General features: G+C 42.1%; 1 protein-coding gene across 1 annotated transcript in view; it reads right to left on the reverse strand.

Moving 5' to 3' along the window:
• The window catches only part of LOC135548721 (protein turtle homolog B-like), a 183,708-nt gene that overhangs the window by 100,455 nt on the left and 57,593 nt on the right, over window positions 1–25,660 (reverse strand). The window contains exon 3 of the mRNA XM_064978584.1: window positions 19,400–19,546. Coding sequence (XP_064834656.1) covers window positions 19,400–19,546 — 147 coding nt within the window. The remainder of the gene's footprint in view (window positions 1–19,399; window positions 19,547–25,660) is intronic.

The raw sequence follows: 25,660 nt of genomic DNA on the forward strand, positions 1-25,660 counted from the left end.
ACACACACACCCACACACACACACACGTTTCAATCCCCAATTATGTTGTGTCCTGTCCTGGAGAATCTAACTGACCCTGCCAGGTAAAATATAGCACAGCTAACTGTGGCAGAATTGAGGCAAACACATTCCAGTGCATAAACCCTGCACAGTCAAAGCTATGACAGTTGAGCAGCTGACATACCAGCCCACTATCACTTTGACTTACTCGTCTTAATAACCCATTTAAAGTTAGCCTAGCTAGCCTGTCTTGAGATAGCATAGCCTATGGGTGGCAGGTAGCCTAGCGGCTAGAGCGTTGGGCCAATAGCCAATGAGGTGAAAAATATGTTGATGTGTCCTTGAGCAAGGCATTAAACCCTAATTTGCTCCAGGGAGCCTGGAACAGGCAGCAGATACTGTTCCTGAGTACATCCGTTTTCCCAAAAAGAAAGTCAACATCTTCCCCAACAATAAACCGTGGGTAACTCGGGAATTAAAAGAACTCCTCAACCAGAAAAAAAAACAAGTGTTTAAATCAGGTGGCAGTAAAATTTCAGAGGACTCAAAAGCAAAATCAAGTAGTGCAAGGCAGCATACAAAGACAAGAACAGTAGGAAATGTATGACCGTTGAAAATGACCTTGCTTTTGCAAATGATTTGAACATTTTCTATTGTAAATATGACTGTGATTTTACGTCGCAGCAGAAAGTGGCCTTGGACAGTATAGACAGCATACCAGCTGTTGATATTCAGATTAGAGGTCGACCGATTATGATTTTCCATGCCGATACCGATACTGATTATTGGAGGACCAAAAAAGCCGATACCGATTAATCAGCCAATTTAAAAATAAATAAAATACATGTATTTGTAATAATGACAATTACAACAATACTGAATTAACACTTATTTTAACTTAATATAATACATCAATAAAATCTATTTAGCCTCAAGTAGATAATGAAACATGTTCAATTTGGTTTAAATAATGCAAACACAAAGTGTTGGAGAAGAACGTAAAAGTGCAATATGTGCTATGTAAGAAAGCTAACGTTTCAGTTCTTTGCTCAGAACATGAGAACATATGAAAGCTGGTGGTTCCTTTTGACATGAGTCTTCAATATTCCCAGGTAAGAAGTTTTAGGTTGTAGTTATTACAGGACTATTTCCCTCAATACCATTTGTATTTCATTAACCTTTGACTATTGGATGTTCTTATAGGCACTTTAGTATTGCCAGTGTAACAGTATAGCTTCCGTCCCTCTCCTCGCTCCTCCCTGAGCTCGAACCAGCAACACAATGACAACTTCCACCACATCGAAGCAGTGTTACTCATGCAGAGCAAGGGAAACAACCACCCAAAGGCTCAGAGTGAGTGAAGTTTGAAACGCTATTAGCGCGCGCTAACTCGCCAGCCATTTCACTTCGGTCACACCAGCCTCATCTCGGGAGTTGATAGGTTTGAAGTCATAAACAGCGCAATGCTTGATGCACAAGGAAGAGCTGCTGGGAAAACGCACGAAAGTGCTGTTTGAATGAATGTTCCAGCTGCACTGAGAAGTGGGATAATTCTACTTATGGAAGAAGTCGCTGATTGTCCCAGTACATACAAACAACAGGCCAAAAGAAAATAACGATTTATGCCCTGTAGCCTTGACATCTGTACCTATTCAATGTTTTCAAAAAATGATTCAAAAACAAATTCTCTGATCTCTCATCCCAATTGCATCCTATCCAATTCACCCACCGTGCCTCCAGGAGTGTTGATGATGCATTACTGATCATGTTGAACAATATCTCCAAACATTTAGGAAAGGCAAATAACCTAGTGAAAATTGTAGTCATTGACTTCAGTAGTGCGTCTAACACCCTCCAATCCCACCTGCTGGTGGATACGCTGGTGAATATGGGTGTCAACTCTCTACTGATCAAGTGGATTAATAGTTTCCTTGTGAACTGTACTCAACAAGTGAAGTTTAACTCTGCCATCCCTACATCTAGAATGGTGAACACGGAGCCCCTCAAGGTTGCGTACTTTCACTGGTACTGTACACACTGTACACAAAAGATTGTCAAGCCTCTGGCTCAGCCCATAAATTCTTTAAGTATGCAGATGACACCTCTGTTGTGGATTTCCTCCACTCGGACCAAGCCTCTTTTCAAGGTTTTGACAGAGAAACTGCGGAATTCGTCCAGTGGTGCGCAGATAACTTTCTTGAAATAAACATTAAGAAAACAAACAAAATGGAAATTGATTTCAGAAGGAACAAAAATCCATCACCCGCTAGGAAGATCAATTGGGAATCAGTCGATAGAGTGACCACATAATACCTAGGAATCGAAATAAACAAACTGAAATTCAATGACTGTACCTTTGCAAAGGGAAAGAAATTGCAACAGAGAAAAACATTTACGCAAATGTTTGTTTTTTTTCGACCGCCATATCTTACAAATCTGTCCTGCAGAGTGTCTTTTCCTTTGGTCTGAAAGAGTGTGTGGAAACACGCAAGTGCAAAACCCAGTCAAGATTCAGCGCTTGATTAAGACGGTTGGAAGGATAATTGGTATAGATCAAGAAATCAGACACCAACTGATTCAACTGATGTACACAAAACTTATCCTCCTAAAACTTGAAAGCATTTTACATGACAGTACTCATCTCCTTTACTCAAGACTCAGTCACAGCAGGAGGGGAAATAGACTTCTTCAAAAGAAAATCAAAACATAGAGATATGGGGACTCTTTTATTCCAACAGCAATAAGGCTGTGTAATAGAAATTCTGTTGGTCCCTCGAGTATACAACATATTACACTTTCACTTTAAATGTGTAGCTATAGCACTTTGAATGAATTATATTGTGTAGTTTCTGTGCTTCCATGTTTTATGTACTGTGTTTTTAAGCACATGACCAAATTAATTTCTCCCTGGTGGGAAAATAAAGTTGATCTGAATCTGAACAAATATGGGTGACCCTGTAAAACAACCCATTTCACTGCACCTATCCAGTGTACATAGCAATACAAACATCAAGATAGGCTAGCTAGCCTATCTTGGTCCAGTCCAGCTAGTTCCTGGCTCATGATGTCAAGCTGCTGTAGAGCCCTGGTGGAGTTTCCTTTCGGTTAACAATAGAAGCGCCATACGCCAACGGCCACTGATGTTTGACTTTGTCAATTTAAAAGAAAATCTGCAAAAAGAAAAGCTGTGTCCTGCTCCTTCCCTGGTTTTTTCTAAATGTTTGTATTTTACACGGATCATTTGTCAGACATTTGAAATCACAAACAAAAGTAGAGCCTTTTTACCTGTTTTTTTCCTCTTTTACGTTTTACTTTGTAAAACGAAGCAGTTAAGGGACTGTTTTACTTACTCTAACTATTTTACAAATCAAATGTATTATAATGGAAACAAAAACATGCTACAGTAGGCCTTTAGAATAATACAAAACATATCCTTTACTCTATCCAAGTTGATGAGTAGAAAAAAAAAAACAACTGTGCCAGTCAACCTGCATAGCTGGCCCATCAAAACTACACCTACACCAAAACTAATTTCACACATAAAAGTAAGCCTGGAGACTAGATTAAATTGACAATCTGTGACAATATTAGGCCTATAAATTGTCAAATTGTACATGAAGAGACGGGGACAGCTTGTAATTGACAGATGCAGGGAAAGGAGAATCACTTTTTCAAATATTCCTGTTTATTGTGAAGAGAGGAGGAGGTCAGAACCAGTAATCTGGGGAAATGGGGAAATGGAGGAGTTTAATGAGGAGTTGCTTCAGAGTCACATTTTATTTCTATATACTGGAGTATCAGAAAAAGCATATTCTGCAGCTTCTACTACAGCTTACAATTGGCTAATTTATCCCCCCTCCTCTCCACTGAAGCTATTCCCCAGATTGTTGCTGTAAATGTGAATGTGTTCTCAGTCAACTTATCTGGTAAAATAAGGGTAAAAAAATATCCTTTGTCAAATAACTCTCAAAATTCAAGAGGTGCAGCTCTATTTATAAACTGCACTTTTTCCAAGATGCATTCAGCACATGTCCACTCGCATGGCAGCATTGCTCTGGCAACTAAGAAAAAAACTTGTAACATAATGAACTTAAAACAAAAATATGCTATTCTGTCGCCAATGGATGAATGGGCGATCAGATAAACACATTATCAGTTTCTATGACGAGTTTATGTAAAATGCAGACGTTGCAGCACATCAGAGATTGTACTGTTGCTCATGCACACAGAAAAGGAAACAGTACGTGGGACATGTCTAAGGATGAAATCAAGTTAGTATTGTACTTTTTGCATGTCCGCGGGGCAGACGGCAGAAAGAGTATGGATGTGGTTTGTCATTATGGTTTGATAGGTATGGGGTGGACTTTTTCGCAGAGACCATGCCATGCAATCGCTTCAGAGGGATTTTTACAACAACAGTGGCAGGTGCACACGAAACAAGACCCTTGAAAAGTGTGTGCAAACGATTTATTTGAGGGACTTGCTCACACAAAACTCAGAAACTGTGTGCGGACTGTGGACCCGAATCATAAAGAGAAGACAAGATTGATTCATGCATAAAGGTACACGTATAAGGACAAAACAGTGTCCGAATCAACAAATATATTTACACTACCGGTCAAAAGTTTTATAACACCGACTCATTCAAGGGTTTTTCTTCATTTGACTATTTTCTACATTGTAGAATAATAGTGAAGACGTCAAAACTATGAAATAACACATATGGAATCAAAAAGTGTTAAACAAAACCAAATCTATTTTATATTTGAGATTCTTCAAAGTAGCCACCCTTTGCACACTCCTGGCATTCCCTCAACCAGCTTCACCTGGAATGCTTTTCCAACAGTCTTGAAGGAGTTCCCACATATAATGAGCACTTGTGAGCTGCTTTTCCTTAACTCGTTGGTCCGACTCATCCCAAACCATTTCAATTTGGTTTGAGGTCGGGGGATTGTGGAGGCCAGGTCATCTGATGCAGCACTCCATCACACTCCTTCTTGGTAAAATAGCCCTTACACAGCCTGGAGGTGTGTTGGGTTATTGTCCTGTTGAAAAACAAATGATAGTCCCACTAAGCCTAAACTAGATTGGATGGCGAATCGCTGCAGAATGCTGTGGTAGCCATGCTGGTTAAGTGTGCCTTGAATTCTAAATAAATCACAGACAGTGTCACCAGCAAATCACCCCCACACCATCACACCTCCTCCATGCTAAACAGTGGGAAATGCACATGCATTCACCCACACCGCGTCTCACAAAGACACGGCGGTTGGAACTAAAAATCTCCAATTTGGACTCCAGACCAAAGGACAAATTTCAACCGGTCTAATATCCATTGCTTTTGTTTCTTGGCCCAAACAAGGTTCTTCTTCTTATTGGTGTCCTTTAGTAGTGGTTTCTTTGCAGCAATTCGACCATAAAGGCCTGATTCATGCAGTCTCCTCTGAACAGTTGATGTTGAGATGTGTCTGTTACTTGAACTCTGTAAAGCATTTATTTGGGCTGCAATTTCTGAGGCTGGTAACTCTAATGAACTTATCCTCTGCAGCAGAGTTAACTCTGGGTCTTCCATTCCTGTGGTGGTCCTCATGAGAGCCAGTTTCATCATTTCGCTTGATGCTTTTTGTGACTACACTTGAAGAAACTTTCAAAGTTCTTGATATTTTCCGTATTGACTGACCTTCATTTCTGTAATGATGGACTGTCGTTTCTCTTCGCTTATTTGACCTGTTCTTTCCATAACATGGACTTTTACCAAATAGAACTATCTTCTGTATTCCCCCCTACCTTGTCACAACACAACTGATTGGCTCAAACACATGAAGAAATCAACTTTTAACAAGGCACACCTGTGAATTGAAATGCATTCCAGGTGACTACCTCATGAAGCTGGTTGAGAAAATGCCAAGAGTGTGCAAAGCTATCATCCAGGCAAAGGGTGGCTATTTGAAAAATGTCAAATATAAAATATATTTAGATTTGTTTAACACTTTTTTGGTTATTACATGATTCCATATGTGTTTCTTTATAGTTTTGATGTATCCACTATTATTCACAATTTAAACAAGGGCAAATTATAATGTTTGAAGTCATATTCAAGAAAATAAAAAACATAAGCTGGGTGACGATGACATTGTTGACCCATAAACCCAAAATCAAGCTTGTGCCAGACATAAGGATAACTGGTCTTATGTCCCTGATGAACTAGGGTTAGCTCTCTCTATCTGAATATAATGCATAATTTAGAAAGTATTCACACCCATTGACATTTTCCACATTTTGTTGTGTTACACAGCTTGAATTTAAAATGGATTAAATTGTGATTTTGTGTCACTAGCCGACACACACAACCCCATAATGCCAAAGTGGATAAAAAAATAACATTTAACAAATACAAAATGAAAAGTTGAAATGTCTTGAGTCAATAACTATTTAACCCCTTTGTTATAGAAAGCCTAAATAAGTTCAGGAGTAAAAACATTCTTAAAAAGGCACATAATATGTTTCATGGACTCACTCGGTGTGCAATAATAGTATTTGACAGGATGTTTTAATGACTACCTCATCTCTGTACCCCACAAATACCATTATCTGTAATGTCCCTCAATCAAGCAGTGAATTTCAAACACAGATTCAACCATAAAGACCAGAGGTTGTCCAATGCCTTGCAAAGGACACAAAAAAAGCAGACATTGAACATCCCTTTGAGCATGGTAAAGTTATTTATTACACTTTGGATGGTGTATCAATACACCCAGTCACTACAAAGATACAGGTTTACTTCCTAACACAGTTGCCGGAGAGGAAGGAAAACACTCAGGGATTTTACCATGATGACATATGTGATTTTAAAACAGAGTTTAATGGCTGTGATAGGAGAAAACTGAGGATGGATCAACAACATTGTAGTAACTGTAATGACAGAGTGAAAAGAAGGAAGCCTGCATAGAATAAAAATATCCCAAAACATGCATCCTGTTTGCAATAAGGCACTAAAGTAATGCTACAAAAAAAGTGGCAAAGAAATGACCTTTTGGTCTTGAATACAAAGCGTTATGTTTGGGGCAAATCCGGGGTAGATCGTCATTGTAAATAAGAATTTGTTCTTAACTGACTTGCCTAGTTAAATAAAATGTAAAAAAATAAACACTCGAATGTTCCCGAGTGGTCTAGTTACAGTTTTGACTTAAATTGTCTTGAAAATCTATGGCAAGACTTGAAGACTCCTGTCTAGCAATTACCACCAACCAGCTCGACAGAGTTTGAAGAATTTAAACGAGAATAAAGGGCAAATATTCTACAATCCAGGTATTTTTTTTAGATAAATGTTAGAAAGTATCTTTACATAGTCAAACCGGGTAAACAGGAATTTTGCATTTAATCTTATAATCTGGGGATCATCTCAACGGCAAAACTCAAAGCTCGACAGATCCTATGAAGCAGCAACGGGACCACTTCAAAATCACAAGAAGCATAAGTCACTCAGACCCCCTTTCGTTGCAAATGTGACCTTGAATAAATGATGAGCTTTTTGAAATCTCAAGACAGGCTTTTCCCTGAGAAATTACATAAAGTATCTTGTCGTGGCAACCTCCTCCAGTGAAGTAAATACACAAACAAAATCCTAATGTCAAGCTTGTGATATGTACTTGCTTACTTAATGTTGAACCAATACCATAAACATTAGAAAATCTAGTCGCTAGAAAGAGTAGTTTTGCTCCTGCGGTTGCTAGTGGCTGGAAGGTTGAGTTAGTGAAATTGCACTGTATGAATCTCAGAAAGGCTCACAGCTGTTTTTGTAGTGCTCCAGGGCTGCCTTTCTGCATCATACAGTAAATAGTATCATACTACTTTCATATATTTGACCTTGCAGATATGTATTCTATTCTATGTCTGAAATGCACACTCACAGTGTAGGACAATACGCATTGTTGAACTGTCTGGTGTATGTTTCAATGCATTCGGACAGCAAGCATTACGAGACAACGGTATGAAGAGACCAGGAAAGTTTCAGCCTTTATCTACCAAAGCTTTGTCAGTGAGACAAGCCGGGAAGTTCCTACAAAAATGAGCCGAAATGAGAGAAAGAGAGAGAGAGAGGGAGAAGCACATTTAAACGTGAACAAACCAATGTGCTGATATGCCACCGCAGCTAATTACAGAAAAACAAAAAGATCGCTTTGGAGTGCTTTTCTCCCAATTTTCTCTCAGTAATAAAATCATCTTTGCCCCGGGACTTGATGATGGGGATCGGGACAGATCATCCTCTGAGACAATTGGCCCGTCTCCTGCAAAAACAGACCCCCAGCGTCCCTACCTTAGAGAGAGAGAGACACACACACACTGGCTTATAGAGGGGAGAGTAAATGACTCTGAGCTTTCTCTAATTTTCAATTCCTCTTTCTTCATAGTCTACACATCTATAACCACCTTATTACATAACTTATCTGCTTACAAAAGCTTTGTCCCAGTCATGTCAATCGGTTACCATCAGCACCAAGAACCATTGTGGGGCTAATTTATTATTTTTTTTATTTTTATTTTTTACCTTTATTTAACCAGGCAAGTAAGTTAAGAACACATTCTTATTTTCAATGACGGCCTGGGAACAATGGGTTAACTGCCTGTTCAGGGGCAGAACGACAGATTTGTACCTTGTCAGCTCGGGGGTTTGAACTCGCAACCTTCCGGTTACTAGTCCAATGCTCTAACCACTAGGCTACCCTGCCGCCCCATTGTGGGTCAATGGGTCGACATGGGCTACCAAAGAAACAGGTGAATTAATTAAAAAGGTTTCATTTGTAGTGTGTCATAAACATTATTTGCTTAGAATTGTACCAACTTCCCAAAGGTGGTTAAGATTGATTAATTCAAAGGAATATAAAATACTGTATTTGTAGGCACTACATTGCAGAAAGATATTGAGTACGGTACTGCAGTGTACACACAAACTTTAGACTGAACCAGACAGAGAGCAACAGAACAGCAGATTAACCTCATCAACTGCTGCTTGTCTGCTCCATGTGTTGAATAGCAAGCAGGGTTTTTTCAAAATCAAAATTGGGCTCAGGTGGTGGGCATGGCGGGGGTGTGGAAAATACTTATTTTCCACCATAATTTGCAAATAAATTCATAAAAAATCCTACATTCTCATTTTGTCTGTCATAGTTGAAGTGCACCTATGATGAAAATTACAGGCCTCTCATCTTTAAGTGGGAGAACTTGCACAATTGGTGGCTGACTAAATACTTTTTTGCCCCACTGTATATAAGGTCCCCAGTTGACAGTGCATGAAAGAAAAACCAAGCCATCAGGTCAAAGGAATTGTCTGTAGAGCTCCAAGACAGGATTGTGTCGAAGCACAGATCTAGGGAAGGGTCCCAAAATATTTATGCAGCATTGAAGGTCCCAAAGAACACAGTGGCCTCCATCATTCTTAGAGCTGGACAATTGGGGGAGAAGGGCCTTGGTCAGGGAGGTGACCAAGAACCCAATGGTCTCTCTGACAGAGCTCCAGAGTTCCTCTGTGGAGATGGGAGAACCTTCCAGAAGGACAACCATCTCTGCAGCACTCCACCATCAGGCCTTTATGGCACATCACAGCCTGCTTGGAGTTTGCCAAAAGGCATCTAAAGGACTCTCAGACCATAGGAAACAAGATTCTCAGTATTCAAAGTACTGAGTAAAGGGCCTGAATACTTAATGTAAATGCAATATATTTTTTTTAAATTTGAGATAAATTAGCAAACATTTCTAAAAAACTATTTTTGCTTTGTCATTATGGGGTATTGTGTGTAGATTGATAAGGGAAAAACAATTTCAAGGGATCTGAATACTTTCCTGAAGGCACTGTAAATGGGCATTAAATATATTTAAATCAATTTTGAATTTAGGCTAACAACAAAATGTGGAACAGGTCATGGGGTATGAATACTTCACTGTCACCCTCAGCCTTAGTTTGAATGATCAATAAGTCACTGCATTAGAGATGGATCTTGTGGGCTCTACCCCCCCCTCCATACTAACACACAAGCACACCATAGTCCTTCCATTTAATCTATTCTCATGCTTACCACTGCTTAAAAGTCTCTCCAACCTATAGCAGTGATTCCCCTATATTCATTTAGCAGTGGCAGGCCACCACTCCAAAAAATATGATTGAATTAAAATGTTTACAACATTATAATTATGCTTTTTTTTAATTCAAAAAATGGCATGGCACCGAGTCCCTATTGATTTTGTTATAATGTTTGAGTAACTCAGATAGCATAAGAACACAGTATAATACATGGCAAAATTAATAGAATTGCAGAACATTTCCTTTAAAACTGCACATTTTCTCTCTGACCCATGGCAAAACATGTAGAATTGCAGCAGGAAATGATCTTTAAAACAGCAACGTTTTGACTCTGCGGCCAAGAGGAGGGTCTCTAAAATCTTAGGTCGAGGACAGTGCCATTGGCCACGCCCACTACCACGCACCCAAGGTCACTTTGCCACCACTTCTGAAGAAAATCCTGGGGAAACACTGCAATAGGGTTGTGTTGCAGAGTCTCCCCAACCAATCGGGTTGTGCTTTTAGCTACCCTTCAGCTGCTGGCTAATGATGAAGTCTGTGCTACTGAAGTCCCTGTTTTTCCAGCACCAACACCAGCAGAGCGAGAGTTGGTTAGAGCCATGGACAGCTCCTGGGCTGCATGCACCACCGCTCACTGCTGCTATACTATGGCACACTGTGTCCATCTGAAAACACACACTTACCTTTAGGGCAACACTCTGAAACAACTGCATCCAATACATTAGGAATGTCGGTACGCCTTACATATGAGCTCTAATAAGTGCTTATAGCAAGCCTTGAAATGCACCATCTTAAAACAGTTATGTCATCCCCAAGAACTTCACAGCCTCCCCATGATGTGCTAAAAAAGGTTCTTCATTTTACCTGTCATCGATAGCAGAATGAACCAACACTGACACCCCAACAACACCGTCTCTCATATGCCCTCAGCTGCCTACCATTCATTGAGCACCTCTCTGCCCTGACAATGACATCACATAGTAAGGCTAGAGTGTTCAGGGAGAAATAATGCTACGATTCATGTTTGAGTGTCATCCTATTGTGTCATCCAAAATGTCTGAACCATGTTTAATTATGTCTTTGGTAGTTCTGGTTCTACGCCAAACATGACTTGACAATAAGTATGATGCTGCCCTTAAAACATATATCAGTGGATATCATTCACCTGTCCTGTGGCATTTTACCCCCATTGCACTTCGCTCATAGAGTTGTGTCTGTTATTTGATGGAAATGGTTTGCCTGGCTGCCTGTCTGTTTCTGCTTTCTTGACAAATCCTTATGGAATTGTCATGTCTGCTGTGTGTCATTGAGTGATAAGGAGTTGGCAAGAGCAAAAACAGATCTGAGACCAGGCTAGAAAATTGTCTCTTCTACTTTCTATCTGTGTCTAGTATCTAGACGACAGCCACATCACAACAGCAGCATCAAATCTAGCGGTTTCCCTGACAAGCACTTTAGTCCTGGCTTACAGTCCTGGGCAAATCATTTAACTGTGATCTGGATCTCTTTGACACAGGGTCTGGGGAGAAAAGTGAGAATTGGGTCTGCGGAAACTGTTCACTTGACAACAACCTTTTACCTCGGCTGACATGGGACGCGTCCTTTATATTTGTAGCCAGCAATTGAGGCAGTGTGACTGAACTAAATAGTGAGGAAAAATGCTATTTATCAGATTAGGTGTGTGTGAAGTAGACATGGTTAGGCGACAAGTGGCGTTCCGTCTATCTGGATACTGCCAACTTGTACGTTCACTTCAGACACAGAAGACTCTAGATTATTCCACACTGCCACTCTGTCAAGCGTTGGCGTATTGTAAAGGAATAACAGTGGGCAGCTGCTAACAGCGAAAGAGAGAAAGACAACATGTAAAGGTTCCTATTAGAAATGATTAACATACACTGGAAATTCCTGGAATTCCAAGTCCTTTCAGTGCTTGTGCATTATTATGTACAGTTGAAGTGGGAAGTTTACATACACAGGTTGGAGTCATTAAAACTCGTTTTTCAACCACTCCACAGATGTCTTGTTAACAAACTATAGTTTTGGCAAGTCAGTTAGGACATCTACTTTGTGCATGACAAATGTCATTTTTCCAACAATTGTTTACAAACAGATGATTTCACTTATAATTCACTGTATCACAATTCCAGTGAGTCAGAAGTGTACACACAATAAGTTGACTGTGCCAGCTTGGAAAATGTAAAAAAAATGATGTCATGGTTTTAGAAGCTTCTGATGGTCTAATTGACATAAATGCAGTCAATCGGAGGTGTACCTGTGGATGTATTTCAAGGCCTACCTGACAACTCAGTGCCACCTTGCTTGGCATCATGGGAAAATCAAAAGAAATCAGCCAAGACCCCAGAAAAAGAATTGTAGACCTCCACAAGTCTGGTTCATCCTTGGGAGCAATTTTCAAACGCCTGAAGGTACCACATTCATCTGTACAAACAATAGTACGCAAGTATAAACACCATGGGACCACACAGCCGTCATACCGCTCAGGAAGGAGACGCGTTCTGTCTCCTAGAGATGAATGTACTTTGGTGCGAAAAGTGCAAATCAATCCCAGAATAACAGCAAAGGACCTTGTGAAGATGCTGGAAGAAACAGGTACACAAATATCTATATCCACAGTAAAACGAGTCCTATATCGACATAACCTGAAAGGCCACTCAGCAAGTAAGAAGCCATTGCTCCTAAACCGCCATAAAAAAGCCAGACTACTGTTTGCAACTGCACATGGGGACAATGATCGTACTTTTTGGAGAAATATCCTCTGGTCTGATGAAACAAAAATAGAACTGTTTGGCCATAATGACCATTTTTATGTTTGGAGGAAAAAGGGGGATGCTTGCAAGCCGAAGAACACCATCCCATGCGTGAAGCACGGGGGTGACGCATCATGTTGTGAGGGTGCTTTGCTGCAGGAGAGACTGGTGCACTTCACAAAATAGATGGCGTCATGAGGTAGGAAAATTATGTGGATATATTGAAGCAACATCTCAAGACATCAGTCAGGAAGTTAAAGCTTGGTCACAAATGGGCCTTCCAAATTGACAATGACCCCGAGCAGACTTCCAAAGTTGTGGCACAATGGCTTAAGGACAACAAAGTCAAGGTATTGGAGTGGCCATCACAAAGCCCTGACCTCAATCCCATTGCAAATTTGTGGGCAGAACTGTAAAAGTGTGTGTGAGCAAGGAGGCCTACAAACCTGACTCAGTTACACCAGCTCTGTCAGGAGGAATGGGCCAAAATTCACCCAACTTATTGTGGGAAGCTTGTGGAAGGCAACCTGAAACGTTTGACCCAAGTTAAACAATTTAAAGGCAATGCTACCAAATGATAATTGAGTGTATGTAAACTTCTGATGCACTGGAAATGTGATGAAAGAAATAACAGCTGAAATAAATCATTCTCTCTACTGTTATTTTGACATTTCACATTCTTAAAATAAAGTGTTGATTCTAACTGACCCAAGACAGGGAATGTTTACTCAGATTAAATGTCAGCAATTTTGAAAAACTGAGTTTAAATGTTTTTGGCTAAAGTGTATGTCAACTTCAAACGTCAACTGTATACAAAAGTATGTAGACACCCCTTCAAATGAGTGGATACAGCAATTTCAGCCATACCCGTTGCTGACAGGTGTATAAAATCAAGTACACCGCCATGCAATCTCCACAGACAAACATTGACAGTAGAATGGCCTTACTGAAGAGCTCAGTGACTTTCAACGTGGCACCGTCATAGGATGCCACCTTTCCAACAAGTCAGTTCGTCAAATTTCTGCCCTGCTGGAGCTGGCCCGGTCAATTCAAGTGCTGTTATTATGAAGTGGAAACGTCTAGGAACACTCGGTATTGGTACCCCATATATTTATTATTAAATGTTATTACTTTTCTATTATTTCTCTATTTTCTCTCTCTCTGCATTGTTGGTAAGATTAGGTGTGTGTAAAGTCGACAACCAATTGTAACTCACTCCCTCAACGCTATTGCATCTAACTGCTAAGTAAGCAAATCACTGTTAGTCCACACTTTACAAAGCATGTGACGTATAAAATGTGTTTTGATTGTGGTACTCAATAACTCAATGCTCTAAATGACTGTATCGCATTGAAAACCACAAATGCACAATTAAGAGGGATTCAAACACCGGCGTCATGCACCCTCAAGTTCTGAGGGGGCACAAAGTAGATGAAGATGGCTGTGGGCTGGTCCGGACGGGCTCCCCTTAAGTTGTAGATTTTTTTTTATTTTTCAAACACCTGAACGTTTTTTCTGCAATCTCAAGTCATAATCATTATGCCTAATTATACGTAAAAGCTGTCTGTATCCTGACTGGTGGTTCTTTTTTTTTTAAAGAAATGAAATATGCTTTTCTTCATCTCTGCTAAAATATTGAAAGGAACGTGAGTCTTATTCAGTACATTTAGTTATTGATTGCTTTTCTAAGGTCTACCAACCTTGCCAGCAGGCATGCCAGTTGAGATAGTTAGACAAGCTAGCTAATCTAATTTGATTGCTTTTCTAAGGTCTACCAACCTTGCCAGCAGGCATGCCAGTTGAGATAGTTAGACAAGCTAGCTAATCTAATTTGATTGCTTTTCTAAGGTCTACCAACCTTGCCAGCAGGCATGCCAGTTGAGATAGTTAGACAAGCAACCTTTTCTAAGCCAGCCAGGCATGCCAGTTGAGATAGTTAGACAAGCTAGCTAATCTAATTTGATTGCTTTTCTAAGGTCTACCAACCTTGCCAGCGGGCATGCCAGTTGAGATAGTTAGACAAGCTAGCTAATCTAATTTGATTGCTTTTCTAAGGTCTACCAACCTTGCCAGCAGGCATGCCAGTTGAGATAGTTAGACAAGCTAGCTAATCTAATTTGATTGCTTTTCTAAGGTCTACCAACCTTGCCAGCAGGCATGCCAGTTGAGATAGTTAGACAAGCTATAATCTAATTTGATTGCTTTTCAGTCTACCAACCTTGCCAGCAGATGCCAGTTGAGATAGTTAGACAAGCTAGCTAATCTAATTTGATTGCTTTTCTAAGGTCTACCAACCTTGCCAGCAGGCATGCCAGTTGAGATAGTTAGACAAGCTAGCTAATCTAATTTGATTGCTACTCTAGCCTGAAATGGGTTCTTGGTAGCTAGTTATAAGGTTGGGCGATTGAGAACCTATCTGGGTTACCTAAAGTCAACTTCATAAAATAATTGTTTCATTTACTTTCTTAAGACAAAAAAATCACGTGCGACCCCCCCCCCCTATGGGCATGACACCTCTGGATTCAAATAGCCTTGTGGTGAAAGAGAGCACTCTCAAGTGGACTCTGGCTGATAAAAGTCTGCTCAGGAAGAATCAAGGACCATCACAAACATAATTGAAAAAAGCTCTACAACAATATGGATAGGCTATAATAGGTAACCGAGAAACAAGTGTAGAATATAGTAGGAAAAACTGTTTTGATGCACTAGAATTCCACTGTTGGTTCTCAATGTTTGCTCGAAGCATAAAAATAACTACTAGAGGAGCTATCCATGAAGGATGTCCTCCCAGAACAGCCAGTTCCTTATTTCCTAGTATGGAAGGGGTGCAACCAAAGAAAAGGGGAAGAAGCTTGGCAAGTTAGCTCTATGAGATCAAACCCGGAAATATTTTTCATTCATCGTACAGCACAGACATGAAATATTTCACTGTTCCTTTGACACATATGCATGACTGAACTTCTAGTCTAATGCGGAGGCACAGAATTCCTCTATTTGTCCGAGAAGCAAATAAAGAAGTGTACGCTCTCAGATCTATTCCCAGTTCTCTTAATTGAAAGGGTAGTTAACCAAATACAATAGAAAAATTGGACAAAGTTTGATTTTGGGTGAACTACCCCTTTAAGAGGTAGTTAGAGGGTGGTACAATCTCGAAGTGTGCTGCTGTAATGCTTTTATAATTAAGCTGCAGAGGAGGAAGGAAGGAACCATTTGTTTGGATGAGAGGGGTAGTTTGTCGAGTGTGCCTGGGGAACTGATGCAAGTGGGTTGTTGTGAGTAATGGTCCCTTCCACTTTGAAGCATGACAGTACTGAAAAACCTCCCACTCTGTGCGAGGCATCATGTTCTGATGTGGCAGCACTGCTCCAAGCCCACTCCAATACCTGTTACTTTTCATTCCTCCTCTTTCTTTTCATCCTTCCTTTCAAGTTGTTCTACACATTTGAAAAGTAATGTGTTTTTGTGCAGTTGGTCCCTTTTCATTGTAAAAGCTCCTCACGTGTCGCTTGTACCAAAGTGAATACGTCTCCTCTAGTATAAGACGAGTGCTACTGAGATAAAGTAGGTTATCGTCATCATTTTGGATTCCTCAGTCTTCATTCTTTGCATCAAAGTTGCAAGGAACATTATGCAGATTATTGGGCCATTGCTCCTCCAGTCTGGGTTGTTTATTTAATCCTATAGGGATAAACAGTGGCTAGGGGTCATGTGTAAATCTGTTTTCAGAGCACGAGTAGAGACATTAAAAAAAAAAAAAAAAAAAACATTTCATCCCTTTTCCTTTTTTCTAGAGTGCTGTGTGAGAGAGAACTAGAGATAAAGTGAACACAACAGAGAGAGAAATAGAGTGAGAGAGCGATAGAGTGAGAGAGCACGTGAGAGAGCGAGCAATGGAGCGATGGTGCGATGGAGAGAGACAGGATATAGAGAAGCTGTGCAGCTTATATGCACTGCAGATCTCTGCTGCAAAGGAGGGATGGAGGGATGAGAGCTATTTTAGGGGGTGTAGGGACCAAGCCTTGGGGATCTGAACCAGAGAGAATCACCTAAAGGGCACAGGAGGCTGCACTGTCAGAGAAAGATAGGCACCGGTGAAGCTTCAGATCACTGAGCAGCACTGTAGGGTTATGCACATACTGTATCAGACCCAATGTGACTGAAGTGAAGCCTATGTCCTTCAAGTCACCCCATGTCCCCCATGTATGCGCACAGCAAGCGCAGTTCTAGGATCAGCTTATCTGGATCCTAAAATCCTAAACTCTACACAGAGAAGCTAGCCATGACATCATTCCCACCAACCACTCTCCCCTTCCCTCATATGTCACGTGGCTCACACCTTGGTTGACAGGGTGCGGGAGGGGCGAGGAATATCACAGGAACTTGAACAGCAGTGTCTACATCAGCATCACAACAGACTCAACCATTGCCCAACCAATTGTAACTCACTCCCTCAACGCTACTGAAGCTAACTGCTAATTAACAACGTTCCCCAAATAGCGTCCTGACAACCGAGACGACCATGGCACAACAAGCAAAGGTTGCTGTTTTATCCATCATCATTATGCGCCTGGCCCAAAACCTGAGAGAGTTCTGGCAGCACGAGGCGCCATAAATATATTCATGGCATTACATAAGGCATTTTGCTGTGTTATTTGAAGGCAAGAGGCAGGCAGGAAGCAGGCAGGCAGGAGGCAGGCAGGCAGTCACAATGTTGGAAGGGATGGTAATGAGTTCTTTGAGTGGCATGTCATAAAAAAATTCTAGAACACAGGGCCGTCGCCATGGTGCCGATTGAAGGGCTTGGAGTTGATTCCATTTACCTACTTGAAGATTGACATCTCTGTCTAGTCCCAGTGACATCAAACGTGGAACTCGACAATGCTGCTCGACAACACGACTCCTTTGGGTTTGTTAGTTTTTCATACCGTATCTTCTTTGAGGATTTTGCATATGAAACACGTGGTATCTAATGAAACGCTAATGGCACTTCAAGAAATGGAAAATGCACTTGAAAGTGATATACATTATCCACTGACAGGTTAGCCAACGAGTTGGACCAACTACCAGATTTCACATGAACTTCACCAGCGTGGGTTAGCGTCAGCATAAAGTTGCAGAGGTGTGACGTCGGCTTAACCAATCGACACCTTCTCACTCTTAATAAGGTGAGGCGCTCTAAACCTGCTGCCAGGGCTAAACGGAGCCCCTGCTATCAGTGCCTAGTCAAAAGGGGCCTCAGCTGGTACACTGACCTGGCAAGAATCCACTATGTCTGTGCTAAGCAGACAGATTTAAGAGGGGCCTCCGAGTACACAAATAGGCATGCCGTCATTGCAAACAGGCACAGGCACGTGTATACACATACAGTACATGCCCAGACAAACACACTAGGGCAGTGTCCACATTTAATCCATTGATTCGATCTTCAAACTAATCTTACTGATCAGGGTCAAGAGGAGTTTATGCTCAGGTAAGTTTTGCTTTAGACAAACACAGAATTCAAGGACAGCAACAATAGTCAAGGGCTCTGTTCTATCAAAACTGGTTTCCTGGATCAGTTAAAAATAGCATTCTTCCAGCACACAGAGGAGGCGTGATTGAACTGAGTATATTTTTTGTTTCACACAGCGCACACACACACACACACTTTATTGAGCACACAAATCCTCAACGTGCATTCTGGTAGTGGAAAACAATGTTTTTACTTATCTCAGCAACCCAGCTACCATGTACGACTACGTAGGACTCCTACAGCTGTCACATGTCAGACATATTACCAAGTCGAAAACATATTGCAAATATTACATGTACTTGAGGTGGACTTGAAGCAATGGAGTCCAAAAAGTGCAACTCTGCAGGCCAGGCAAACTAACTCAAGTGCCCCTCAACTTTCTCAAATAATACTTGGAATAAGTATACAACCCAAGCCTGTCCCACACAAAACATCCACCACAAGACACAAGAGAGTAAATCTACTCTGTAGACAAAACAGCCCATGACTGAATCCATTGTACCGAATGAAACCATTCTCTCCAAAAAAACAGAATCAGCTGCATCAAAGACCCATTGACGAAGCCAAACTGACTTGCTATGTTGATAACTACAGTCTCATTATACGATATTCATCCCAACCAAAGCAGTCAGGGCTGGGGTGTCCAGCCAGTCCAACAGCTGCTGCAGTGAATCCATTTTGGTTCGTCTAGCAGAGGCGTGACAGTGGCAAAGCAGAGGGGCCCGGGGCCTAAATGACTGGCTCCTCTCCAGAGCTCCGGGTAAGTCATACAGCACTGATGACACTGAGCTAATGTGCTGTGACCAGGGACCGGGGGAGGCCGTGTGTCTGTCTGTGGTGTCTGTTGCCACAGCAACAGGTGTCTGCATGTGGGGGGGGGGGGGGGTTGCATGTGCGTGTATGAGAGAGTGATAGAGTATGTGTACGTGTGTGTACGAGTGAATGATGGAGCGAGAAAGAGTGTGTGTGCATGTGTGTGTTGGCGTGTGTGCATGCAAGTGTGTGTGTGTGTGTGTTTGTGTCATCCACCTAACTCACCGTTGACTGTGAGGTGCACCCAGCTGCCGTTGTGAAAGGTGTGGTACTGCTGCTCCAGCATCAGGACCTTACACTCATACCAGCCCTGGTCGTCTGAACGCACCTTCTCAATCCGCAGAGAAGATTTGCCGTGCAGACTGGCTCTGCCTGGGGGAAGGACGGGAAGGAAGGAGGTAGAGATTAATAAGAGGGGTCAAACCAGGAAACATAGCTTAGTATACAGTATACTTTTTTTACTGGGCCACTGGGCTTGGCATAAAAATACATATATATTTTTTTCCTAGCGCAAGGATGAGTAATCAATTAACTCGGCGCAGCCCAGTCTATGAGCCAGTAGGGCATCTCTTACTCACTGAAGCATTTTTGTGAAAAAAGTACACGACTGGATGGACTGGACAGGCATCTCTGATATGATGACAGTAGCCACAAACTGTTCAATGCCAGTCCGAGAACACCCTATGTAGTTACAGTAGCAAGCGTACATGGACATGATATGTAATAATAACAGCCATTTTAGCACAGGAACTAACCCCGATTTACATGAGAAGTTTGAACAGAAGTGAAGTGAGTAAATAGCCTTTGGTGAAATAACTTGAATAATAATAAAAGCCCCTCATTATTCAGCCAGCTAGCATAAGGCATAGCTCCCAGGGGTCCAAGATTGGCAAGATTAAATGGTTTTAGTATTCTCCCAAGTGAAGTTTGCCTGCTGGATAGCAATTAGGTTTGCATGCCAGATAAAAAGAAGTGACCCGGTATAATTAAAAAAAAAAATTCACCTTTATTTAACCAGGTAGGCTAGTTGAGAACAAGTTCCCGTTTTGGTCTATAAAAGCGGAAGGAATGCCGTTAGATGGACTTGTTTAATTTTGGGTCGCGCAAGCAGGGTGCGGTCCTGAACCCCAACACCCTACCAGACCCATTGAAACAGAGCACATAGCCACGAGACTCTGCCGCATCTGAATCCATCATAACACTAAGGGGACAGACACTCGAAAAATCTGACTGCCAATTAGTACTTAGCAAAGTAGGAGCAGGGCAAGCATTTTGTGTCAGCCTTAGGGGGCCTGGCCCGCACTACCGTACCTCCTTACCCATCCAACAAAAATATTTCAATATTGCTAACTTACTTGACCGAGACGCCCGCTGACAGAAAGACACGTCAATCTCAGATAAAACATCAGAGCGAGCTAAACAGCACCCCTGTCTCAGTATATGTCGCCCATGTATCTGATGCGGTCTGTCCAATAAGAGGAAGCATTTTTGGCCAGACAGCATCAAATACACGTGACACATATAGTAAGGCAGAGGGGTGCTGTTTCGCTCACTCGGATGCTTTCTCCGGTGTGTTTCAGCCACTTGCGAATTAAAGGAAAGTCAGCGAGGGCACAGTTTGTTTGGATGAAAGATTTTTGGGGACGAACATAAGAAGGTAGCCTACATCTTGATATTTGTTTGACAATCAGATGAAAACTTCATGATTGGTTGTGTTAATGCCACATTAAAAAGGTAATACATTCTTTTTTTTTTTTACAGTTTACTATGCTTACTATATACTTACTGTGCTTACTATATAAAACGCATTAAAAAACCAAACGTGTAAGAAACGTGCCCCTCTATGGAAATCAAATGCCCATCCAACGGATTGGTTCTGGCATCGGCCCTGAGTCGAAGGCCATTCCTTCTCTTGCTAGAACAAAAGATGCACATGCTGTGTACCAACCTGGTACCGACAAACCTGGTTGGAGCTGACAAGAGTGACAAGGAAAACGCAAGTCCCCTCAGCAATGTCCCAACATCTAGTGGAAAGCCTTCCCAGAAGAGTGGAAACTGTTATAGCAACAAAAGCGGGACCAACTCCATATTAAATGCACAGGATTTTGGAGAAAAAAAAAAAGTGTTCGACAAGAAAGTGTCCGCATACTGTAGTGTAGTTGTGGCCATCTGGCTAGAATCAACAAGGGCTTGGTACACATTCTAGTTCGCTAGAAACAACATTAGCTAATTCTAGCTAGCTAGCAAGCTGCACTATCTACAGCAGGTACAAGCCAAACAAATCAATAGCTTAAAGCTACTGCCACCTTGTGGTCTGGAGTATTTTAAATGAGGCTGATCAGTGGGCAATCTGTGCTATGTGAACAACAAAAAGTTGACTGCCGACACTCTAGGCAGAGATGCAAAGTACCTCTTGGCAGTCAGTATCCTTTGTGGGTCCAAGCCTTAAGACTACGGGAGTTGAGTAGCAGCCCAGAGTGTCACAGCAGCTTTCACTCTTTACGGGTCAAGCAGGGAAAGGGAGGGGGATTTATGATTTGCTCTCGGCAATCTAGCGACCGCTGATGACAGATGGCGGCCGACGATATGGGCAAAACAAAGGGCTTTGAGGGCACAACGGCCCACAACAGCAACATTATCAAAGCGCTCCACAGCTCACCACGCGGCCCCCAGAGTCAATGTGTTTGAGTGACATTCATTTGGGCCGACTATATCCCCTGTATGCAACACACCAGGTTATATCAAGTGAAGTAAAGTGAGAAACAGGGTGAATAGGAAATAATTATTAATAGAACCACTGACTTTTTTCCTAGACTGTGTGCAAGTATGCAGTGTCTATCCATCAGTTTTTGTCATCATAATAGCATGTGTGTCTTTCCTCAGGTCTGATTGTCAGTGTCTGTACATGCACATGTTTATATCTGTATCTACCATATGTCTAAATGTATATATCGGTTTATCTTTATTTAACTGTGTGTGTGTGTACAAGTTGGGCCGCATCATGAAGCCTCAGGTCTGGAATACCACTCAAGTGGGCCCTCTTCTCTGAGCTAATGATGACAAGTCCAGCTGTTACACCCCCTTACCCGCTTCTCTCCTCTCATTACATCACATCTGTCAGTGCATGGCAGTGTGACACACCTAGTGATTGTCATACGGGGTGATATCGTGAAAGGAGACATCTATGATTCACACTAGCTCCAATGACTCCTAACATGTTCTGCTAAATAACTTTTTTGACAGACATTTAAACTTTTTACCCCTTTTTCTCCCCAATTTTGTGATATTCAATTGGTAGTTACAGCCTTGTCCCATCGCTGCAACTGCTGTACGGATTCGGGAGAGTCGAAGGTTGAGAGCCATGCATCCTCAGAAACACGACCCTGCCGAGCTGCACTGCTTCTTGACACACTGCTCACTTAACCCGGAAGCCAGCCGCACCAATGTGTCGGAGGAAACATCATCCAACTGGCGGCCGTGTCAGCGTGCATGCGCCCGGCTCACCACAGGAGTCGCTAGAGTGCGATGGGACATGGACATCCCGGCTGGCCAAACCCTCCATTAACCCGGACGACGCTGGGTCAATTGTGCGCCACCTAATGGCTGCGACAACCCAGGATCAAACTTGGATCTGTAGTGACGCCTCTAGCACTTTGATGATGTGCCTTAAACCGCTGCGCCACTTGGGAGGCCTCTCTGCTAAAGAACTTTGACGGAAGAGGGGCAATACGGATGCCACTCTCTTTTTATTGGCCTAACTTGGAGATTCTTCTAGTAGATAAGGAAGCGTGGCTGTGGTTGCTGGGTTGGCTCTCTCCTCTGAGCAAAGTAGCAAATATTTGTTCAGTGCTGGAGATCGATACTGCAGAAGGAGAACTGGGCCACAGCCTGCCGGGCCATTAGAAAGGAAGGAGAGCTTTAAAATTCAGCTGTTTTTTTATCTGGGTGATAAAGGGGGGGGGGGGACAGAGGGGAAACTACACAGACATTTAGGTTAAAGATAGTAACAAGTTTGGGGGACATGCTGGAAGAGTAAGTATAGGTAAGTACAGCCCTCTGCTCGGTGGACTGCTTTGGTTCTTTTCTACAGTAAATGTAACCGTTACTGTGGCTCTTTTTGGTTGAAACAAGAGTAACACAATCTTTTGGATTCAGCAAAAGATGCCTGATCCAAAAATGTGTGTTTTTACAGAAACAGAGAGTCTAGGGAGATATATCAGTACTATGAGGTTTGGCTTGGTATTAGGGCAAGTGTAAGGAAAGTCATCAGTTTGGGGTTCCCATTGATATTCTGGTAGACCGGGGTCAATGTTTTTCGAAGGTTACCATGTGTAATCTTCGACAGCAAAGTTCTCAGGAATTGCAAGGGGATGAAGGTCGGAACATTCCATATGTTGGGTTATTTTGGGGATCCGTTTTTTTCTGCTACATTCACCATCAGCAACGACAAAATTCCTTTCAGAAGCAATCTTACTCCATTTGCAGTCAAAGGCAGGCAGCGTATCACATTGTTTATGAAGACAGTCAAATGCAGACATGACCCAAGTCGATGGTGTTTGAATTGAGGTCTCATTTAGGCCCAGAGTACGGCATGTGACAAACAGACTCTGTAGCTCCTAATGGGACAAGCCAAACACCAGTGATTAATATTCCACTCTTGGACAAAGTGGAAATGCCATGCTGCCAGTACACACACCCTTTTCATTGGCTTTGGGGTGGCTATGACACGACCCCGAAACAAAGCCACACTCTGTTGGCACGACAGGCAGAGGGCAGTCTCTCAACCAGAGGAAGCAGTGCCCCCTCAGTGCTCACTGTGGCAAAAAAAAGCACCAGTCCAATCTACAACGGGCACAACTCAGGCCACTGTGTGAATAAGAAATGGTATTGAACCCTAGCCTTGACACTGACCATCAATCTGTTCTGGCGCTGTTCCATCCTCACTGTGGGAGGTGGCTGTCAGTTAGCGAGCGACGACTAGAGCTTCGCAGTAGCACAAATTGAAAAAGGCCCCTGTTCTGTAGCTACTGTAGCGCAGCAGGGAGAAATTGGCGGTAGTGAGGACTGTCAAATGTAATTTGTACCAGGGTACGAGGAGCAGTCTAAAAACAGCACCAGGGAAGATTTTCAAGGAGCAGCATATATCCCTTGAAAGGTATTCAAAACAAAAAAGACACCTACCATCTAGAGATAAAGGCTGGAAGCTATTTTAGAAGATTGAAAATGGTTCTACCACCTTCAATTCTTTGTCCCTTGGCGCAGTAAAACACTGTCCATATGATTGGAATCTTTGATCGAGTAAAATGCTTTTAATCACAACCACATTTGACAGGGACACAGGGGAGAGGGTCAAGAGCTTCAACTTCTTCGGTGTCCACATCACTGAGGACTTAACCAGGTCTTCTCACGCCAGCAGAGCCGTGAAGAAGGCTGAAACAACTTGGCACCGCCCCTCAGATCCTTTGGAACTTTTACAGCTGCACCATCGAGAGCATCCTGACTGGTTGTATCATCGTCTGGTATGGCAACTGCACAGCCCTCGACCAGAATGTCCTACAGAGGGTGGTGGGGACGGCTCAGGGCTTCACTGGGGGTGAGCTGCCAGCCATCCAGGACGTGCATGTGTCTGAGAAAGGCATAAAAAAAATTGCCAAAGACTTCAGCCACCCGAGACATGGACTGTTCTCCATGCTCCCATCTGGCAGGCAGTACCGGTGGATCAAGGCTCAGACCAACAGACTCTTAAAAAGCTTCTATCCCCTGGCCATAAGACTGTTAAATGACTAACAACTACTGCTCCCCCTCACACCTACGCTGCTGCTAAAATGATTATTGATTCCCATTACCATTAGTATCCATCCATTTATCCTGCTACATTATTACTCCTGTTTATTAGTATATTACCATAAGTATTTATATATTCCTGCTACCAGTCAACTTTCAGCCCTGTCTACATGTATATCCAACTATCACGCCTACACTTACACTGTTGCACACACAAACTCACCACAATACACACATCCACACAACACTTATGCTGCTGCCATACTGTTTACTGTTATTATATTTATCATGATACCAGTCACTTTCTCCTAATCCCTGCCTGCATGCCTTATTTCTTGTGTAACAAAAAATACAATACATGTCTTTTTTATATTGAATAATACACTGTTCGGCAGGGCTTGCAAGTTAAGCATTTCACTGTACTTGTGCATGTGACAAATACAACGTTAAACTTGATAAAACTTGAAACAAATAATACTTTTGTTGATTATGATTCTCTAAAACGGGGATTTAGTTTGCAGCTTCAACCTAATAAAATAAGGAGCAATACATATGATCCATGCTGTGTCTCCAGAGTGTGGTGTACCCGGTTGTACAGTAGATGCTGATGTAACCTAACCGACAGAACTGCTCTGACTTTGGCCAGAGGTAGAAATCCTCAGCCGCTCTCTAATTAACGTTCACTGTCAGGACCGACCATAA

The sequence above is a fragment of the Oncorhynchus masou genome, chromosome 11 (assembly GCF_036934945.1).
Source record: "Oncorhynchus masou masou isolate Uvic2021 chromosome 11, UVic_Omas_1.1, whole genome shotgun sequence".
NCBI lineage: Eukaryota > Metazoa > Chordata > Actinopteri > Salmoniformes > Salmonidae > Oncorhynchus > Oncorhynchus masou.